General features: G+C 36.9%; 1 protein-coding gene across 1 annotated transcript; it reads right to left on the minus strand.

Moving 5' to 3' along the window:
• Nucleotides 1–10052: 10052 nt before the first annotated feature.
• On the minus strand, nucleotides 10053–16513 carry LOC109061668 (1,25-dihydroxyvitamin D(3) 24-hydroxylase, mitochondrial-like). The gene is made up of 12 exons (XM_042726659.1): nucleotides 16085–16513; nucleotides 15155–15345; nucleotides 14974–15067; nucleotides 14795–14888; nucleotides 14623–14714; nucleotides 14344–14455; nucleotides 13289–13434; nucleotides 12854–13020; nucleotides 11971–12049; nucleotides 10951–11148; nucleotides 10749–10860; nucleotides 10053–10632 (listed from the first exon to the last, which is right to left on the minus strand). Exons 1-11 carry the CDS (start codon nucleotides 16322–16324, stop codon nucleotides 10750–10752), a joined length of 1524 nt encoding a protein of 507 aa, XP_042582593.1. The 5' UTR covers nucleotides 16325–16513; the 3' UTR covers nucleotides 10053–10632; nucleotide 10749.
• Nucleotides 16514–19234: the final 2721 nt, after the last annotated feature.

The following is a 19234-nucleotide window of genomic DNA, read 5'->3' on the forward strand; positions in this document are numbered from 1 at the left end:
ATGCACACATATCCCTGCACTCATACAGTATACATACCTAACTTTTATAGGACCTAATACATAAATATAGACTGTAAGTATTGCAATAAATTACCAAATCTGAAGACTATTTAATATTTCTGTTCAATAAAACCATTCAAAGTGTAAATTATATCATAAAACATACAAAATAAGGCAGAACAGGCACAGGCAGAATTATAAACTTTGGTGCTTGACGTCCATTGTAGTGGACAGATATATTTTCTGTCACAGGAAAAAATATACCAGAAAAATATTGTTAAAATCTGGATGAAAGTATTTCTGATATCCTTTTTAGCTGAAAAATATTTTTTTTGTACCTGTCTGGTTTTCTGAGAATAACATTTTTTAACACGTATTCCTGAGGTTCTTGGTGCATCTCCTCTTCCCTCTGCTTTTTTTTTTTTTTTTTTTTTTTTTAAATTATGCAATATCTCAAAGCAAAGCAAAAAAAAACAAAAAAAAAAAAAACAAAAAAAAAACAATGTTTTTGGGACATGGTGCTACAAATTAAATGGTTCAAAATGGCTTCCAAATATCTGTCCACTGTAGTGGACACCATGCATGAAAGGGGTAACATTTGTCATTTTGTTGGTTATCAGGTATTTGTGAAGTAATGACCAACCTATCTTCTGGGGAATATCACTTACAAAACCATTCCAGTTGGAGATTACAGTTACAGAGTTACAGATTTAACCATTTTTACTGAAAGGTTGACATGCAAAAATAATAACATGATGAGATTTGCAGCTTATGTTATTTTTTTTCCCAAACTAGGTGGTTTAAGTTTCTTCCAGATAAGATATGAGTGAAGTGTAAAATTGTGTTTAAAAATTAGATACCCAGCTAATAACATTTGCATATGAAAAAGGGACAGTTTGATAGGGATTTTCATGTTATTTTTTTGTTTAAAAATTAGAAACTCAAATCACTTCTTTTGTTTAATAGGTATTTTCAGTTAATAAGAAACTTAAACCACCTAGTTTGGGAAAAAAAATAACATTAGGGACCATACTATTTATTTTTGATGTATGATGTGTGTCAGGATTGTGTAAAGATATTACAGCTGGTGTGACATCATCAGGTCACATGACCAGGAAATTATATAGATTTAAATATTTGGAAAATTCACAAAAGATACACAAAATCATATTTCCAAAATACAAGTGATGTATGATGTGTGTCAGGTGTGTGTGAAGATATTACAGCTGGTGTGACATCATCAGGTCACATGACCAGGAAATTATATAGATTTGAATAATTGAAAAATTCATTAAAAATAGACAAAAATCCAAATCATGTATGATGTGTTACTGAATATATTACAGATGCCATATCAACTCCTGTTTCTAGTTAAAAGAAAATGTTGCAATACAATGTAATAACAATGTTACAATTCATAGTGAATATCCCATCCACAGCTGTCCACTTAATACACATATTTACATTTTATTTGCATGATGCTTTGCATGTTTTCGAATCTTGGAATCCATTTTTTTTTCTTTTTTTTTTTACTATTTTCATGCACTTTTGAGACAGTCCTTTAATTTGCTCAGCGAATGTCTGACGAATGTCCAACATAAAACCAACTTTACCACACTCCCAGCCAGCATTTCAGCGTTGATTCGTACTGTGGTTCATCAACGTTGATATTGTGGCTTTGTTTCACTGTCTTACCTTCAGCATGGGTGAATTAAGCCTGGTGCATACTGTACTCAGTCTGAATCAAGTGGATGATCTGGATGACTAGAGCCATATTTCTGATCATGGAGAAGAACATTTGATCATTAGCTTTTCATCTAAAGGCTTAAAGTTTTATAGTTTTGATTGATGTACTGTTTTTCTTTCATAATCATAGCTGCATGGTTATATTGCACTTTTTATAGACATTTTGCAGCACTGCTTTATAATGCACAGATGTAATTAAAAGTGATTCTAGATTTTTCACTTTTGCATTTGATTCCTTTTTTATTTCTTGCTTGCAATACATATCTTAATTTCCTTTATTTCAGTTATTTAATTTTTTTCCCTGTGCATTATTTTAATAAATTGTATTGCACAGCCCAAATGAAAATTAAAAGTTTTGAATAATTAAAACTACTTTTAGTGTTTTTGAAATAATTTTTTCTTATGCGCACCAAGACTGCATTTATATGTCTTCAGTGTCACATGATCTTTAAGAAATCATTCTAATATGTCAATATTTGAATATATTTTAAAAACCATTTCCACAAAAAAAAAAAAAAAAAAAAAACACAGCAAGACACGGTTTTCAACATTAATAATAAGAGCTATTATTAATAACTGAGCATTAATAAACTAAGGAGCAAATCAGCATATCAGAATGTTTTCATCATGTGACACGGAAAGACTGGAGTAATGATGCTGTAAATTCTGCTTTGCATCACAGAAATAAATTACATTTTACAATATAATGCTTTTAAATTGTAATAATATTTCACAATTTTACAGTATTTACTTCACGAGACTTTGTTCAAAAACATATACAAATATTTTTAAAAAACTTGAAAAATGCACATATACATAAATGTGATTTACAGTACATTCGAAATCACATTTGTTTACATGGATATCAATAAATGAACATGTAATAAAGTTATCCATTGTAAAATGACAGAAGCGCCTCCGTCAAAATTGCCAGCAAATGCATAGGATTTGAAATATCCAAGTAAGAAGTTGGTTATAAAAATGTTCCGGAGCTTATTCTGAACTTGACTCGTTTTTTTTTTTTTTCTTTCTTTGTGATGTATAATAATTAATAATAAATTAGAGTAAAGTGTGCTTTCGTAAAAGTTATAATGCTCCTATAATAAACACTCTACTGTTGTACTACTTCTAAACAGACACTAGAGGGCGGCTTCAGCCTTAAAATCTCCATTCCATAAGCGAAAAAAGACCTCGTGTAGATCAGAGGGATATATATATTTTTTTTAATCTAAATTGCATGTTAGATCGTTTGGTACCTGTGAAAGTTGACAAATAATGAATTTAATGCACAATAATGCACTATGATGCATTTAGTGGTCTCCTATACTATGTTTTTGCACATAATTTTGTGAAATATTGCAACTACATCACTGCAGTTTTAAAACAACATATGCGATTTTCCTTTTACACTTTAATATTGTGGCATCATGTTGCATCACAAGTACCTCCAGTTCACGTCACATCAGAAAAATATGTTTTAAAGCCACAGTATTCATATTTTACAGTTTCCCAAATGATCATGCTTTCACATGTCAGAAAGTAATTGAAAGTATTACAAGTAGGTATTGCTCAATTTCACTAGGATTAGTGCTGAATTCAAGGCCACAGGGTGATTTTTAAACTCACCGCATATTAGAATGAACCAAATATACTGTACAATGGTTTTAAACACTTCTCCTACTACTAGATGTAGTATATAGTTAGCCCATACAGAGATTATACTCACATTTATCTGCCTCTGATTAAAGATGTCTTGAAGTGAATGACCTTTTGAAGATTACGAAAGCTTCCACTTTAATTGCTGTGTATACAGTAAGAAAGCATGAATGATAAGGAGACCGCTGATAATACATATAAAAAATGGGTTTTTGAAGTTTATTAATTTTTTAAGTTTGTGTAAAGTATTTTATTTTTTTTTATAAGTTAGTTTTTTGTGTTATTATTTTTTTTTTTGAGTTATTTTTTTTTTGAATGGGGTGCATTATTTATTTATTGATTTGACCAAATACAGTAATAACAGTAATATTGTGAAATATTATTACAATTTAAAAGACCTGGTTTCTATTTGAATATATCGAAAATTGTAATTTATTTCTGTGATAAAAAAGCTGAATTTTCAGTATCATTACTTCAGTCTTCAGTGTCACATGATCTTCAGAAATCATTCTAATATGCTGATTTGTTGCTCAAGAAACATTTCTGATTATTATCAATGTTGAAAACTGTCATGCTGCTTCATATTTTTGTAGAAACTGTGATACATTTTGTTCAGGATATTTTGATATATTATTTATTTATTTAGTTTCAACCTTCATATACCAAATTATATTTCAAAATGTATCTCAAGGGCAGGAAAATGCAATCTAATATATCCAGTTCTACAATAACCTACATTAAGATCAAAACTAGATTTAAAATGATTTAATAATGTGTAATTTTTTAAAACATAATTAATAAATTAATTATTCATTAATTAATAATTTTCTATAAATATTACATATGTGAATGTATTTTCTTGCATTTCAATATATTGAGGGAAAAATATATTTTGAAATGCTTTTAAAAATATTTTTATATTTTTAAAACATCTTTATACAAAAACTGGCCAAAATATATTGGTAGAAAATATCTTGATTTAAATGTATTGTGAAATATATTTTAGAAAAAATAGTTTTTGCCCATGTTTGTATATTTTCACATTTATTTTATTTGCTGTACAGGGTTGAATGAATATTTGCATCCATATTATTACTATAATAATAATAATAATAATAATAATAATAATAATAATAATAATAATAATAATAATTATTATTATTATTATTATTATTATTATTATTATTAAATGTATCAAAAGTTGTTGATTACTACGGTGTATTTTTCTTGGAATTCTATATTTTTTCATCCCATAAGTGAACTGGAAAACCTCACAGAATTTCTGCCAATCTCAGGATTTGAATAATGTCAGTGTTGAACGTGTTGTTTTAGTTTGGCATTGATCAAGCAGGAATCCAGTCTTGCGTCAGCAGCTCTACTATGGGATAAACACATCCTGCAATAACTCGTAGGAAAACTTATAAGACAAGAACATGACGATTTAATAACAGTAATGCCATTCCATTACAGTTACAGTATAGATCACGTAAAAAAAAAAAAAAAAAAATTAATTAAAAAAACATTAGGTTTGGATGATTCAGTCAGTGCTCGACTTTAATTGTGGCACTACTATAAACACGAGCGGCAATCAGGCATTTGACTTTATTGCATTGCTTTATTGGCGTAGTGAGTTTGTTTTTGCTCTAAACCCACATGACTCGAGGTGAACGACACTGGCATCAGGCCTAAGCAAAGGGACGTTGTGAAACTGGGGTTAAAGTTACAGTAGTTGCTGTTATATCACTTGGCAGTGTTTTGTGTGCCTTTCGGTCAAAACATCAGGTTCATAGCTTGTGAAATACCAGAACACGATGACATTATTGAATCTGTGTCAGTCCAGTGTCAGCTGACAGGCTCAGAGTGGCCAATTAACCCAAACACCCCCATCCACCCCATGAACCCCCGAGAACAGGTCAACAACAACAACAGCAATAATATAGAGATACATTCATGTTATTATTTTAATATTATTTTTATTGAATAATATTACTTGTATTTATTATATTTTACCTTTCAGAATAAGATGCTTCACTGACATTAGAACATAAAAAAATAAATACTAAAAAGAAAGTTCTAGAAACATTTCTTATTATCAGTGTTGAAAACAGTTGTGCTGCTTCACATATTTTTGGAAACTGTTACATTGTCATTCAAAACTTAAAACTGTTAAAAAGAAAAAAGAAAGAAAGAAAGAAAGAAAGAAAGAAAGAAAGAAAGAAAGAAAGAAAGAAGGAAAGAAAAAGGTGTTAAGCATGGATTTTAAATTGATCACAGGTAACACATTTAAATACATTTGTAACATTACAAAAAAAATTATATTTCAAACAAATGCTATTTTTAAACTTTCTATTCATTGAAATTCAATGTTTCCAACACTGATAATAATAATAATTGTTTCTTGAGCAGCAACTCAGCACATTAAAATGATTTCTGAAGATCATGTGACACTAAATACTGGCGTAATGATGCCGAAAATTCAGCTGCACATCACAGAAATAAATTACATTTTACTATATATTCAAATTGAAAACACTTCTTTGAGATTTTTACTGTATTTTTATCAAATAAATGCAGCTTTGGTGAGCAGAATATGTGCACACACACACACACGCACACACACACACATACAAGGCATGTCTGAATAGAACATCCAGTTCCTCTTCGGGAACTCGAGCTGTGTCGAACGCTATGGGGAACGCCCTCTGCGTGACCACTCTCTGAATCACGAGTAATCAGCCCAATGGAAAGGCAATATGTCATACTGTAGACGGGTGATGTCATCGACCAGGAAGCTTAAAAGCACGTGCTGGCGTTAGCCTTCTGTAATTTCAGCAAGCGCTCTGTGTGTTGTCAGTCAATCTGTGTTGTGAGTCTTATTTACTGTTGTCTGTCCAGTTTCACAACCATAATAAGCTCCATCATGCCCAAGGCAAAAGAGAAAAAGAAATATAAAGAGGAGGGCGAGACCGAGTCGCGCTATAGATTGTGTTTTCCTCCCTGCCCACGCTACATCACGAGCGGGGATACACACAGTCTATGCATGGCTTGGTTGGGGGTGAAGCACACAGAGTCGGCTCTCGAGGGGGCCGACTGTCAGCATTGTGAGCGTCTCCCACTGCATCTGCTTCGTTCCCGGAAGGCTCTCTTTGAGAAGGGAGCCTTCGCCAGCGTTCCTCATGGTGCTGGTCCCACTTCCGCCGAGCCAGAGCGGCAGAGCGGCAGCTGCATTCGTGGGGTTTGCAGTTAGATCTTCTTCCTCACCCACCAGATCTGCCCAATCTCTGGGTTCAGGAAGCCCACACTGCAGCTACTTCCTCCCGGGGTGAGGTCTCGACCCTTCGCCTGTCTTCCTCTGGGGAGGTTGACGTGGAGAGTGTCGACGAGGTCTTGCCCCCTCTATTGCCCCAGTACGAGGAGCTGTTGGAGGTGGTAACTTATGCGGTAGCCAAATGAAAGATCGATTGGCCCGCTGAGAGTCAAGCTGAGCCACAGTGAAGAAGGCTTGATGAACGCTACTTGCGGTCAAGGCCACCACCTCCAACCCTGGAGCCTGCCATTTTTCCCCAACCTCCACACCAAGGTGTCGAGGTTGTGGGCTAAGCCTTTCTAGGCCCGCCTCTTCATCCCTGCTTCTGACTATTATGGGAATGTGGCAGGGTTGAGTGAGCATGGCTACAGGGTGATGCCCCGGGTTGAACAGACGCTAGCCAGCTATCTGTCCCCAGGTGCGGCATCGTCCCTGAAGGCTCTGGCACTGCCCTCCAAGCCGCTGTGCACAACGTCAGCGCTAGTGGGCAAGGGGTACGCGGCGGTAGGTCAGGCCGGTGTGTATCTGCACACTATGTCTTTGTTACAGGCGTACCAGGCAGACCTGCTTAAGGAGCTGGATGAGGGTGACGAGTTTAACTCCGATAACATCGCGGAGTTAAGACGAACTGCTGATCTCGCTCTCCGCACCACCAAGGAGACTGTTCGTGCCATTGAGTGGTCTATGGTGGCAATGGTGGCAGCGGAGAGAAAAGGAGAGAAAAGGATAAGGTCTTCCTCCTGGATGCTCCGCTTGCGACTTTAGGCCTGTTTGGCGATGCTGTCAACTCAGTTGTCGACAGGTACCAGGAGGCCCGTAAACAAGCGGCGGCGTTTTAGTGGTTCCTCCCTCGCTGCTTTCTAGCTCCCGGGGCTGCTGGGCGGGAGCAGCTCAATCGAACTAATGTGACGATGCCTCTGTGCCTTAGACATGTGGAAGAAACCTTGATTCTTGAATCAGGGCCCGGTGCTGGGAGCTCCTTGTCGCTGTATAACACTAGCAACGGACACATCCATCACCGGCTGGGGTGCGGTCATGAGTGGCCACCCTGCCCACGGTCTGTGGAGTGGTCGCCATCTGACATGGCATATCAATTGTCTGGAGATGCTGGTCGTGTATCAAGCATTGAAAGACTTCCTCCTAGACCTGAGAGGTCACCATGTGTTGGTGCGCACCGACAACACATCAGTGGTCTCTTACATCAACCACCAGGGAGGTCTGCGTTCGCGACCCTTGTACAAGCTGGCGCACCAGATCCTTGTGTGGTCCCCGGACAAACTCCTCTCACTCAGAGCAGTATATATTCCTGGACATCTCAATGTAGGAGCAGATGTCCTGTCAAGACAGGGGCGGAGGTCCGGGGAATGGATGCTTCACCCCAAGGTGGTGAAGCAAATATGGAGAATTTTTGGCCAGACTCAGGTGGACCTCTTTGCTACTCAGGAGACATCGCAATGTTCCCTCTGGTTCTCCCTAGTTCATTCAGCTACTCTGGGACTGGACGCTATGGTACAGACTTAGTACGGACGGGACGGGACGGGGTTTGGTTGTTATTAGTAGCCCCATTCTTGCCGGGCCGAGTATGGTTCTCAGATCTGATCTTGCTCCTCGGACGGCTCTCCATGGGAGATTCCAATCAGGAGAGATCTACTCTCACAGACGCAGGGTACGATAATTCACCCCCGCCCGGTGTTGTGGAAACCATGGGTGTGGCCCCTGAGGGGGCACAGCTCATAGGATCCGGTCTCTCAACCGAGGTTGTTGAGACCATCCTCCAATCGAGAGCTCCCTCAACGAGGAAACTGTACACCATGAGATGGAAACTCTTCACCTCATGGTGCAGAGACCGCCAGCTTGACCCAGCTAACTGCCCAGTTGGTACAGTTCTGGAGTTTTTACAAGCCAGGTGCTCTGCAGGGTTGACCCACTCCACCTTAAAAGTTTACGTGGCGGCCATTGCGGCCTACCATGTCCTCCTTGGTAGCCAGTCAGTGGGTAGACACCCCCTATTGACACGTTTCCTCTGCGGTGTGCTGAGGCTGAGGCCTCCAGTATGGTCCCGTGTTCCCCCCTGGGACTTGGTTGTGGTATTAGAGGCTCTCTTTAAAGCTCCATTCGAGCCGATTCAGGGGATATCAGACCATTATCTGACTGTAAAGACGGCTTTCTTGCCGGCTATTACTTCTCCAAAGACAGTTGGAGACCTTCGGGCCCTCTCAGTGGTCCCTGCTCATCTCGACTTTGCGTCCGGCATGGCTAAAGCATTTTTATACCCTCGAGCGGGTTATATTTCAAAGTTTCTCTTCGTCAAACCACAACCAATAGTGCTGCAGGCCTTCTGTCCTCCTCCCTTCCGGGAGACTGACCAGAAGAAGCTTAATTGTATGTGTCCAGTTTGAGCGCTGGACACGTACATCCACAGAGCTGCCATGTGGAGAAGGACGGACCAACTGCTCGTGTGCTACGGTCCTCCCAAAAGGGGTCTACCTGCAACTAAGCAAACCCTCAGCCAGTGGATAGTTGAGGCTATCAACCTGGCTTATGAGTCCTCTGACCTCCCCTCGCTGATGGGAGTCGAGGCTCACTCCACTCGGGGTATGGCGGCTTCCAAGGCCTTCTTAGCAGGTGTGTAGATACAAGACATCTGCAACGCTGCGGGATGGTCCATGCCCTCCACCTTTGAGAGGTTCCATGGCCTAGATATGCGAGCCACTCCGGGCTTTTCTGTTCTCTTGCCTCTTACCTCATTCCCCATAGCGTTTGATGCAGCTTGAGTTCCTGAAGAGGAACATCTCAAGTTACGTATGTAACCATGGTTCCTCAAGGGAACCAGACACTGCGTCTTGAAGCCATACTCCTGGCACCCATGCCAGTGCTTGCTTCATTCCTAGAGGCTAACGCCGGCACTGCCGCATGTGCTTTTAAGCTTCCTGGTTGATGACGTCACCCGCCTATGACATCTTGTCTTTCCATTGGGCTGATTACACGTGATTCAGAGCGTGGTCACGCAGAGGCCATTCTCCATAGTGTTCAACACAGCGTCTCGTTGTCTCGTTCCCTCGAGGAGCCATGGTTACATATGTAACCTGAGACATTTTTTTTCAATCAACTTTAGCCTTTATTTCTACAGAGAAATAATCATTATATTCCTCATATTTTTGTCTGATATAAAAGCTTTTTTTTTTGAAGATTATTTTATCAGACATTGAAAAACCATGGTTCACTATCGTATGGAACGATTACACTGTCCAGATGGCATGGCATATATGTACATATGTAAGTGAAAGCAAAGTAGTTTCATTGTGGCACACTCACTGATTTCCATTTATATCAGACCACAGTATTTCATTTCAAACTTTTATTAAGAACATAAGTGATGAACAATATCCAGTGACTTTCTAGACTCTCATAATTTTCTTTTCAACAATCACTCATTGTTTTCTTATCACTCATACAGACAAACATTAAACATATTATACATATTCATTACTGAGTACATAAATAGAATGTTACATTTCTGTTTTATATTATAACATATATGTACAGCATCTCTACACCTTTTATATAAAAAAGAAAAAACGATTTAACATAATATTGTACATGGAACGATTTCAGTACTAAATAATATTGCATAGAAAATTTACAATCTCTACATAAACATTTTAGTAAATATTTTAGTAAAATATATTTATTATAGTAATATACTAGGCAGCAGCAATTATGGAAAACCTTAAATATTTATTTTAAGCTGACATTTTAATAAAGTACATAAATAGAGGAATTATTTACTAATATCATAAAACTATATACTAATAGTTTGAGGTATAAGTGTGAGATTGATACATTCAATAGGTTAGCAGCAGTATAAAGGCCTCGTAATGTGTCGGATCCATTAATATGGAGTCATCCGTTCAGGTTAGTATCTGCAAAGACAAACAAAACAGGTTTCAAAACACAAGAGAAGAGCCTCAAAATCCACACAGGAGCATCAAGTGTCTACTAACTGGTTTGAATGAGATGTTTGAAGTCATTTTCATACCTCATCGGCGGACAAAAGCCACGGGAAGCTCTCGGCTGGGAACCAGAGTTCCTGCGTGCAGTGCGTCCACCGGCTCATGATCTGTGGCCACAATCTCATAGTCACGTAGTATCTGAGATGAAGAGCATGAACAAATGACATTAATCTACTGATATTTAGACCTAGAAGTATTGCTTTAGCTTTCAGTGTCCAGTAATCCTACCCAGCACAGAGTGAGTTGGATTTGAAGCTCAGCGAGCCGCCGGCCGATGCACATCCTCTTTCCGATCCCAAACGGCACGTGTGCGAATGGATTGATGGAGCTTTTCTCCTGAAGCCAGCGCTCTGGTCTGAACTGCTTTCCGTTGTCAAAATACTCCTCGTTTGAAGCGATAGCCTGACTGTTGATCATGAGGACGGTCTGGGAACATCATGAGAAATAGGTATAAATAAATTTAATGCACTCAAATTCCCTATTATTATTAATTCAATCATGTGCAATGCATAAAATGTCTATAAATCTTCACATTTAACACACAAAATGATAAAGCAATGACGGGGACACAACCTAGTTACTGTCTTGTGGCTCTTTTACGTAACTTATTAAGATAAAATATATAAATATATTATACTTTGTATTATAGTTTAATATTAAGTATATATATTTTAGGTATAATTTTTTATTATATTTTTATTTTTATTTTAGTTTATTATTTTTTGTAATTGTAAGAATAAAATACATGTATTAATTATTATTTATTATTATTATTAAATAATTGTTAAGAGGATATATTATACAATTACATATAGTGTATGTATATAGAATATAATAATTAATTTCATTTATCATAAAATATATGTAAACTCTAATTAAAAATATATGTTAATTATAACTAATATTACTAATTAATTTTAGACATTTATTACTATATATAACAAAAAAAAAAATTAATCTAATTTTAAAAACCAGTGTCTAATAAAATACTGACTATTTAAATATTTTACTATTGTTACATTTTTTTTTTGTTGTATTAGAGCATTAAATTACTAACATCAAAATGTTAAATTTTATTGGAATCTATTGTGCTGTCATGAAAGGAGCTTTTTTTGCTGCTAAATTATAGCTTTTTAAATCAGTCTTGTATCGGTTAGGATGCTGTCTTAGAATGGAGCTGCCAACAGGCCTCTCATTAGAGTTCATATAGGGGGCAGTAGCGAGCAGGTCTAATAATGAGATACTCACTCCTTTGGACAGAGTATAATCGCCCAGCACGGTGTCTTTATCTAAGGTACGGCTGGTGAACGGCACAGACGGTGAAACTCTGTGGGGAAAAAAAGACAACAATGACCCTCTTGCTTTTGAGAATTTCTGAGAATTTCCTTCTTTTTTTTTTTTTAGCATGCGTGAGCGCGAAAGCTGAAAGGTATGAGGCATGTTATGCTGCTAATGCAAGTCAAGGCTAGATAATCCCACAAATACACCATCAACATTCCCAGCACATGCTTCAGCATTATCCTGCTTTAATGTCTTCCTGTAACGCATGACTGTCGCCTGAAACATGAAAGTGTATAAGGCATAAACATGCTTCCATGTGCTTTCAGATTCCAGTCGGGAGTATTACGTCAGTTGACTAGAACTCATTTTTGAAGAACATTTTAGTAATATGAAGATCCTTTTTGCACTATAGAAGCTTTTGTGGAATGGAAAGTTTCCATGAATGTTAAAGGTTCTTTTTTGGCATTGACATTTACATGAACAACCTTCAACGTCCATAGAACCACTAAAGGTTCTTTATAGTGGAAAACATTATTCAAATGTTCTTCAGAGTAAGAAAAAAAAGGTCACTTTAAGAACTGTAAGGTTCTTTGGGGAACCAAAAATGGTTCTACCATGACATCTCTGTAAAAACCTTCTTTTGGAAACTTTATTTTTCAGCGTGTAGAAGAACATTTTGATAATCTAAAGAACCTTTTAGAAAGAAATCAGTAGAACATAACATTTCAGTGTTCAAAATTCAATTTGTTACTTGCTGTTTCTTTGTAATTGCGAAAGTGGAAATTGTTTCTATGCCGAATCATTTCAGTGTAGCCTATTTTAGGCACATGTTGAAGGATATTTTGCCCACCTCATGGACTCCTTCAGGCAGGCTTTGAGGTAGGGCATGTTCTTGATGTGCTCAGCTCGTGGCGTTTCTCCTGCAGGCACCACATCCTGGATCTCCTTCAAAAGTTTAGCTTGGGCGCAGGGGTTACGTGAGAGGTTGAAAATAACCCACAACATGCTATTAGCTGTCTGCAAGAGGAAAACAAGAAGGATATGCTTGGTCAGTTGGGCTGCGCTGTACAGTGTCCCTCCCTGAACGGCACGCTACGCCTGCTCTGCCTCATTCTTCTGACTTATGTGCTTGATTGAACTAAGCTGTGTGTTGTTCAATCTTAGCCAGGATAATAGCAGAACAAAGACGAGTTACATCAACTGTTTTCTTAGCTCGCTCGCGTGTGACTCAAAAACAAGCTAGTGAAAAACAAGTTGGTTGGTGTGGGGTCATGAAAGTGCGTACCGTCTCCACTCCTCCGACCTGGAGTTCGGTTGTGGCGGCGTACAGCTCCTTCTTGGTCAGGTGGCTCTGGTGGTAGATGTCGCAGAGGAAGTTTCCGGTTTTGCCATTTGAGTGCCTCTTCAGATTCTTGTCAATGTAGAGTTTAGCTGTTAAGATGATGGATTGCTTGATTAGTTTTGATTAAACATTTTAAAAAGAGTTTTAAAACAGGACATGTGTACACGTGTGTATGTTCTTACATTGTATTTTATGATTAGAAGTAAATTTGTTAGTATTTGTTAAAATAGATTTAATTTAAATGCATAATTTATTTATACACCTATATAGGTACACTGCCATTGGGGTTAGTTTTTTTAATCAAAAATACAGTACAAATATTGTAAAAATTGTGAAATATTATTGCAATTTAAAGTAGGTGGTTTCTATGTGAATATATTTTAAAATTTAATTTATTTCTGTGATGCAAATCTGAATTTTCAACATCATTAGTCTACTCTTTACTGGCACATGATCCTTCAGAAAACATTTTTCCTTAATATTCAATACTCAGAGGAATTGTGCATATTTCGAATGCACTTTGTGCATGAATGTAAATATTCTATTCAATAACTTAAAAACTGTTCAGGTATTACCACTTTTGTCTTAATGGTAGGCCTACGTGTGGAACGCCCTACTACTAGTCAGGTACAGCACGTGCTGCTGTTGTTTAGCTGCAGGGAAAGTGAAGTGTTTGTGAATGTGTGACAGGTGCTGCGAGTGAGCCGCCACTAATGGAGCCACAGCAGCACAACAAACTGTGAGTAATTCAGCCTCACGCCAACATTCCTCCCTCCCTCCCTCCCTCCCTCTGCTCCTGCTACTACAAATATTTGGCTGGATTCTCATGCACTTAGGTCACTGCGTTTACTACTGCGGTTCACTCTCTCTCTCTTGTTGTGTGCATGGATCTGCTATAGGGGGCCGGAGCAGAAAGCCATAAGTCCATATGTCATCACCTGAGTGGAAATTAAAGCTTTATGGGTTACACATCAACTGATTAAGGAGCTCTTAAGTACCTGTGCTAAAAATACGGTCCCAGGCCGCTGTGTGATCTTGCCACGTTTTTGTATTGAAGGTCTTGTGGAGCTCCACGGGTGTCACCATCATCAGCCCAAAGGTGCTCATCATCTAAAAGTGAGAAAACACCATGTAGATTTGTTTTTGAACTATGAAACCCGTTGCATCTTTGCATTGCATTGCATCAGAAGAGATGTAGATAAAGCTTATGCACTTTAGAGTGTGTTACTCACTGTTTGTTACTCACTATTAATAGAGTCTAAAGATGGTCAATTTACCGTCTTTACTGAAGTGATGAAATCCATGGCCTCGCTGCTGATGCTGTCTTGCAAGAGTCCAAAACGTTTGTCATATAGCACATTGCAAATCGCTAAAAGGCCAAAAGAGAAAGAAATTTAATGTATTTGATTATAGTAAGTCAGTGTATGGCAGACATGGCATGAAACTCACTTTCAAAGGACCACTTGTTCAGTTCAAAATACAAATCATCGATCTTCCCGTTGACTTGGGCTCTTCCGATCCTCTTTATCAAATCAGCCGAAACCTTTCCATAAAGACACCAAGCAGTCATTTAATTTGTCTTTGCATTAATTGTGAATTATACTTGATATTTCTCAAGCAGAACTCACTTCATTGATTTTGCCGTCCAGTTTCATGACTTCGGTCGGTTTCATGAGTTTCTGCTGGAAAGCGCTGCGCACCCGCTGCCAGTCCTTTCCTTCCCTGCAAATACATTTGTTTGCATTTTAGAATGTTATGAAATAAGCAATTAAATCTCACATGCATTTTTAAAGGAATTATGATATTTACAATATAAGCAGCCCATAAGCCTCGTCCCGCATGTCTCTGTAGGCTTTCCATGGTTTGATCTCCAGTCTCTGAGGGTAGTTGCTCTCTTTTCTGTAAAGAGCCTCCAATAAACATGGTGCACCAATGTGAACCGACTCAAAAGAGCCCAGCTTCATCTGGAAGATCTTCCCAAACTTCTTATGGTAATGGATCTGAGGTTAAAAACACAGAAGGACCGAGAAAACACCTTTAAAACTGAAGAAATGTACAGAAATGAATGAATTAATGAATGAATGAATATATATATTTTTTTATTTAAACTATTATTAGGACAAGGTGGGATTCAAATAAGCATAAATAAGTTAAATAAGTTAATTAAATGAATAAGTTATAAGTTATGAAAAGAATGCAAAAAAGTAATGCATTTATTATAAAAAAAAAACATTAAACTTCACTAAACATCAAAGTTATTCTATAGTGTATATATAAATAAGAACATTTTAACCATAGCCAATAACCATAAATAAATGAAAAAAAGTTTCAATTAATTTCACAAAAAAATTAAAGTTAATTTATAGTGTACATATAAATAAGAAAAATATAAATGAAAATCCCACATAAATTGAAATAAAATCATCCATTTATTATCATTATTAATATTATTATTATTAAAGATAAGCAAGGCATACTGTTTATTCTGTATACTATACTTTTACATAAAATGCATAAAATGAAATGTATGCATAAAATGTAATTATGAAAATAAGTTTAAAGTAATTATTCAAATAAAAAATGTTTTTTTTTTTTTTTAATTGGACTAAAAATAATAGATAATAAATAGAAATGAGAAGGTAAATTTAAAACCATTAAAATAAATAAGTTTAAAATATTTGTAAAATATACCAAATAAAACAATTGTTTCATAATGGATAACAATAAAGAGGTTCATACCAGCGCCTCGTGTTGTCTTTTTAGACCTCCTTTCCGGAGCAGCTCGATGAGGCTTCCGAACAGCGGCCAGTTGGTTGGTCCAGGGATGGAGTCGAGACTGTGTGCGCAGGGCGCGCTCTCCGCAGCATCCTTCGTGTCTAGCACACACACGGAGGATGTGGGCTTGCAGTGCTGAAGCCCCACAGACTTCTTCTTCAGCAGCTGCAGAATCTGAGGACCTTTCTGGATATGCGCTCTCATCTTAAGGCGTGCGTAAAACGTCGTGCGTAAAAGTGTTCGTGAAGTGTCTCTTAAATGCCACTATATATATATAATCGCAGCCTTGTTTATCTCGGTCGGACGCGGCGACCAATCAGGAATCGTGTGTGGAAGTCGAGCCCACCATTCATTTATGGATCCGATTTGGCGAGTACCGCCTGACCCCACATAGACCGAGGAAGTGCCCTCAAACGCGCTTTATAAATAAACATAACGGAGGTGACGCGGTTCGCTTTGAGCTGCCCTCAACTCCTCTCTCTGAGTAAACACTGAGACCACGCGACGCCACGACGCGCAAATATTTGCGCACTCGTGGCCAAAGGCGATCGCAATCGCGCTTGTTTGTACAGCATTCGCGATGGAGCTCTAGAACATTTCAACTCCGAATTTCATTCACGAGATCTCATATGATCATCATTATGCATCGTTATGCACAAGTGCAGCACCTGATTCATAGTGAGCTTTGAAAAGTAACTCTTCTTAAAGTTTTTTGCATTCAGATAACATATTAATTTATTACGGTTTTACAGTATTGACAAAAACATAACAGGAGAGCCTATAGATAACTGTTTGTCCATAAGCATCAAGATTTTTGATTAGAAGTTGAATAAGAGGAAGTGCGTATCTAGATATAGTCCTGCAGTGTGACAAGTTAAAGCACAGTTATTATTTAATGAATTAATTTGATGTCATGGGGCCATGCATTTTTAGAGTATTGACTAATACATGTAGCAGGATAGTTATGTAACATGTTTGTCCGTGATCATCAAGATTTTTAAAAAATATGGCAATTAAAACAAGGGTTATTGGAGTAAATTTTAGTACTTTTATTTCTAAATGTCACATATAATTCAGTGTCATTCAGTTATAGTACTGGTTCTTTGTAATCATTTGAGAAATTCAGAATAAAAATTGTTTCAAAGTAAATCATACATTTATTTCAGTGGATATATATATTATATTGGGTTGCAAAGTACGTTTAGCAATTGTACATTCCTGTACGGGTTGTTTAGCCAGACCATGTTGTTAATGTGTGTATCGTATGACCCATAAGCATGAGGTTTGGGTATAAAATTAGCCGGGTAAGCGTGTTGCCCAGTACACAATGTCCAATGTTACATCTGAACTCAAGCCCCTCTGGTAATCCCACGCTCATGACATAGTATAGTTTTACCAAAGTAGAGATATGCAGCACAGTAAACATGTTGACCCATAGCATACATAGGTCTTGTTTAAATAACCTTGAACCCTCTGCAGTGCTTGCTGTGCTGCCATAGTATTTAACAACACTGTGTCCATAAAACACACACAGAGAAAAGAATTTCATCAGGACTGGGTTTCTCTCAAAGTTATGAACAAATATTCTTCCAGTAGAATGTTCATTCAAAGTTCTCTGTTCTTTAATAAAGTTCTCAAATTGTCTGCACAAAAAAATTATTTATGGAACATTTTCCTGAAACATTTTATTTGGATGTTTGTCTAATATGGTTCAGATAACATTCAAGTAACATTCCCATAATGTTTGCAAAAAATAAAATGGAATTTGCACTTAAAATAACTGGACATTTTGAATGTAATCATAACTAGTGGTCAACCAAAATGGGTTTTTCAAACAGCCGATGCTAATACTGATATCTAGAGAGAGGTGTGTTTCATATCTGTATCTATATGTGTAAAATAGGCCAATTAACTTACAGCAAAACTGACATTTTTACACAGGATTTATTTTTTATTTTTTTTTAATTCACCAGAAATATTTGAAACACAACTTGTGCACAGTGACATGGCTGATGGTAGTTTTGTTAATCATTCTGTTAACCCAGTTTGTTTTTGGCCAATATTGTCAAATCAACCAAATATTGGCTGATTTATTGTATATATCATGTTGCATGCTGCTTTAAAAAAAAAAAGAAACTTTTATGCTGTACATTGTTATTCCCATCTTATGTCACAGCACTAGATAAAATGATTTAAATAGTTTAAATAAAAAAAGTTGCATTTAATTTAAAAAAAAAAAATGTTACTTTGGTTCATAAAAAATTAAAATAATTTGACACTTGTTCATGACCCATCTTGTTGTCATTTATATAATTTTTAAATACTTTTTTTTTTTCAGTTTTTCACTATCTTTTTAAAAGGTTCCAAACAAAACATTTGTCTTATTATTAATTTCTTAGTTTTTAATTGTCCCAATGTCACTTTCAATCCTGTTGGTACTTTTAAATAACAAAAACCCAGTACCTTGATGACATCATCCTCCAGGAAGTGACATCATTATGGAGGGAAATCAGCAGCACACACATTAGTGAGTATTAGCGATTATTTTAATGAATTCTGCAATGATCTGTGCTAGTGTGATGATAGCTGAAGCATGTTTGTACTGCATAAGAACCGGTTGTTGGTTAACAGTAGAGAAACAGTGAAGCGAGTAGCGAGTTTATAGTGACAGGAAGCTCAAGATGGTGAATGCAGTCAGAACTAACCCTCATAAACAAACCTGTAAACATATCAACAATAATATGCACAATAAAACATGACCTCTTGTTAACTTTAATGGACTAAATTGACTAAAAGAACATAATACGAGCTGGTCCTCAGGTTATTCTAGAACACATGGGTGGTCGTTTTTGGCAAAAACAAGTTATTAGAGCAATTGACAGAGGCACAGCCATGTAAGGACTTAAAACCCCAACTTTTTTATGGCTCTTTGGCAGTACAAAGCTGTGGAATATTGTGGTTGATGCAAGACATTTTATTTGGTAAATTTTGGTTAAGCTCTTTCATACTTGGGATTTTTGGATTTTTTTTTTATTGGCCAACATTGGTTTGAGTTTCCTAGAAAGAGTCGATCAGAAGAAATGGGTAAACAAGGCAAAACTGCACAAGAGTATC

The sequence above is a fragment of the Cyprinus carpio genome, chromosome B6 (assembly GCF_018340385.1).
Source record: "Cyprinus carpio isolate SPL01 chromosome B6, ASM1834038v1, whole genome shotgun sequence".
NCBI classification, from domain to species: Eukaryota; Metazoa; Chordata; class Actinopteri; order Cypriniformes; family Cyprinidae; genus Cyprinus; species Cyprinus carpio.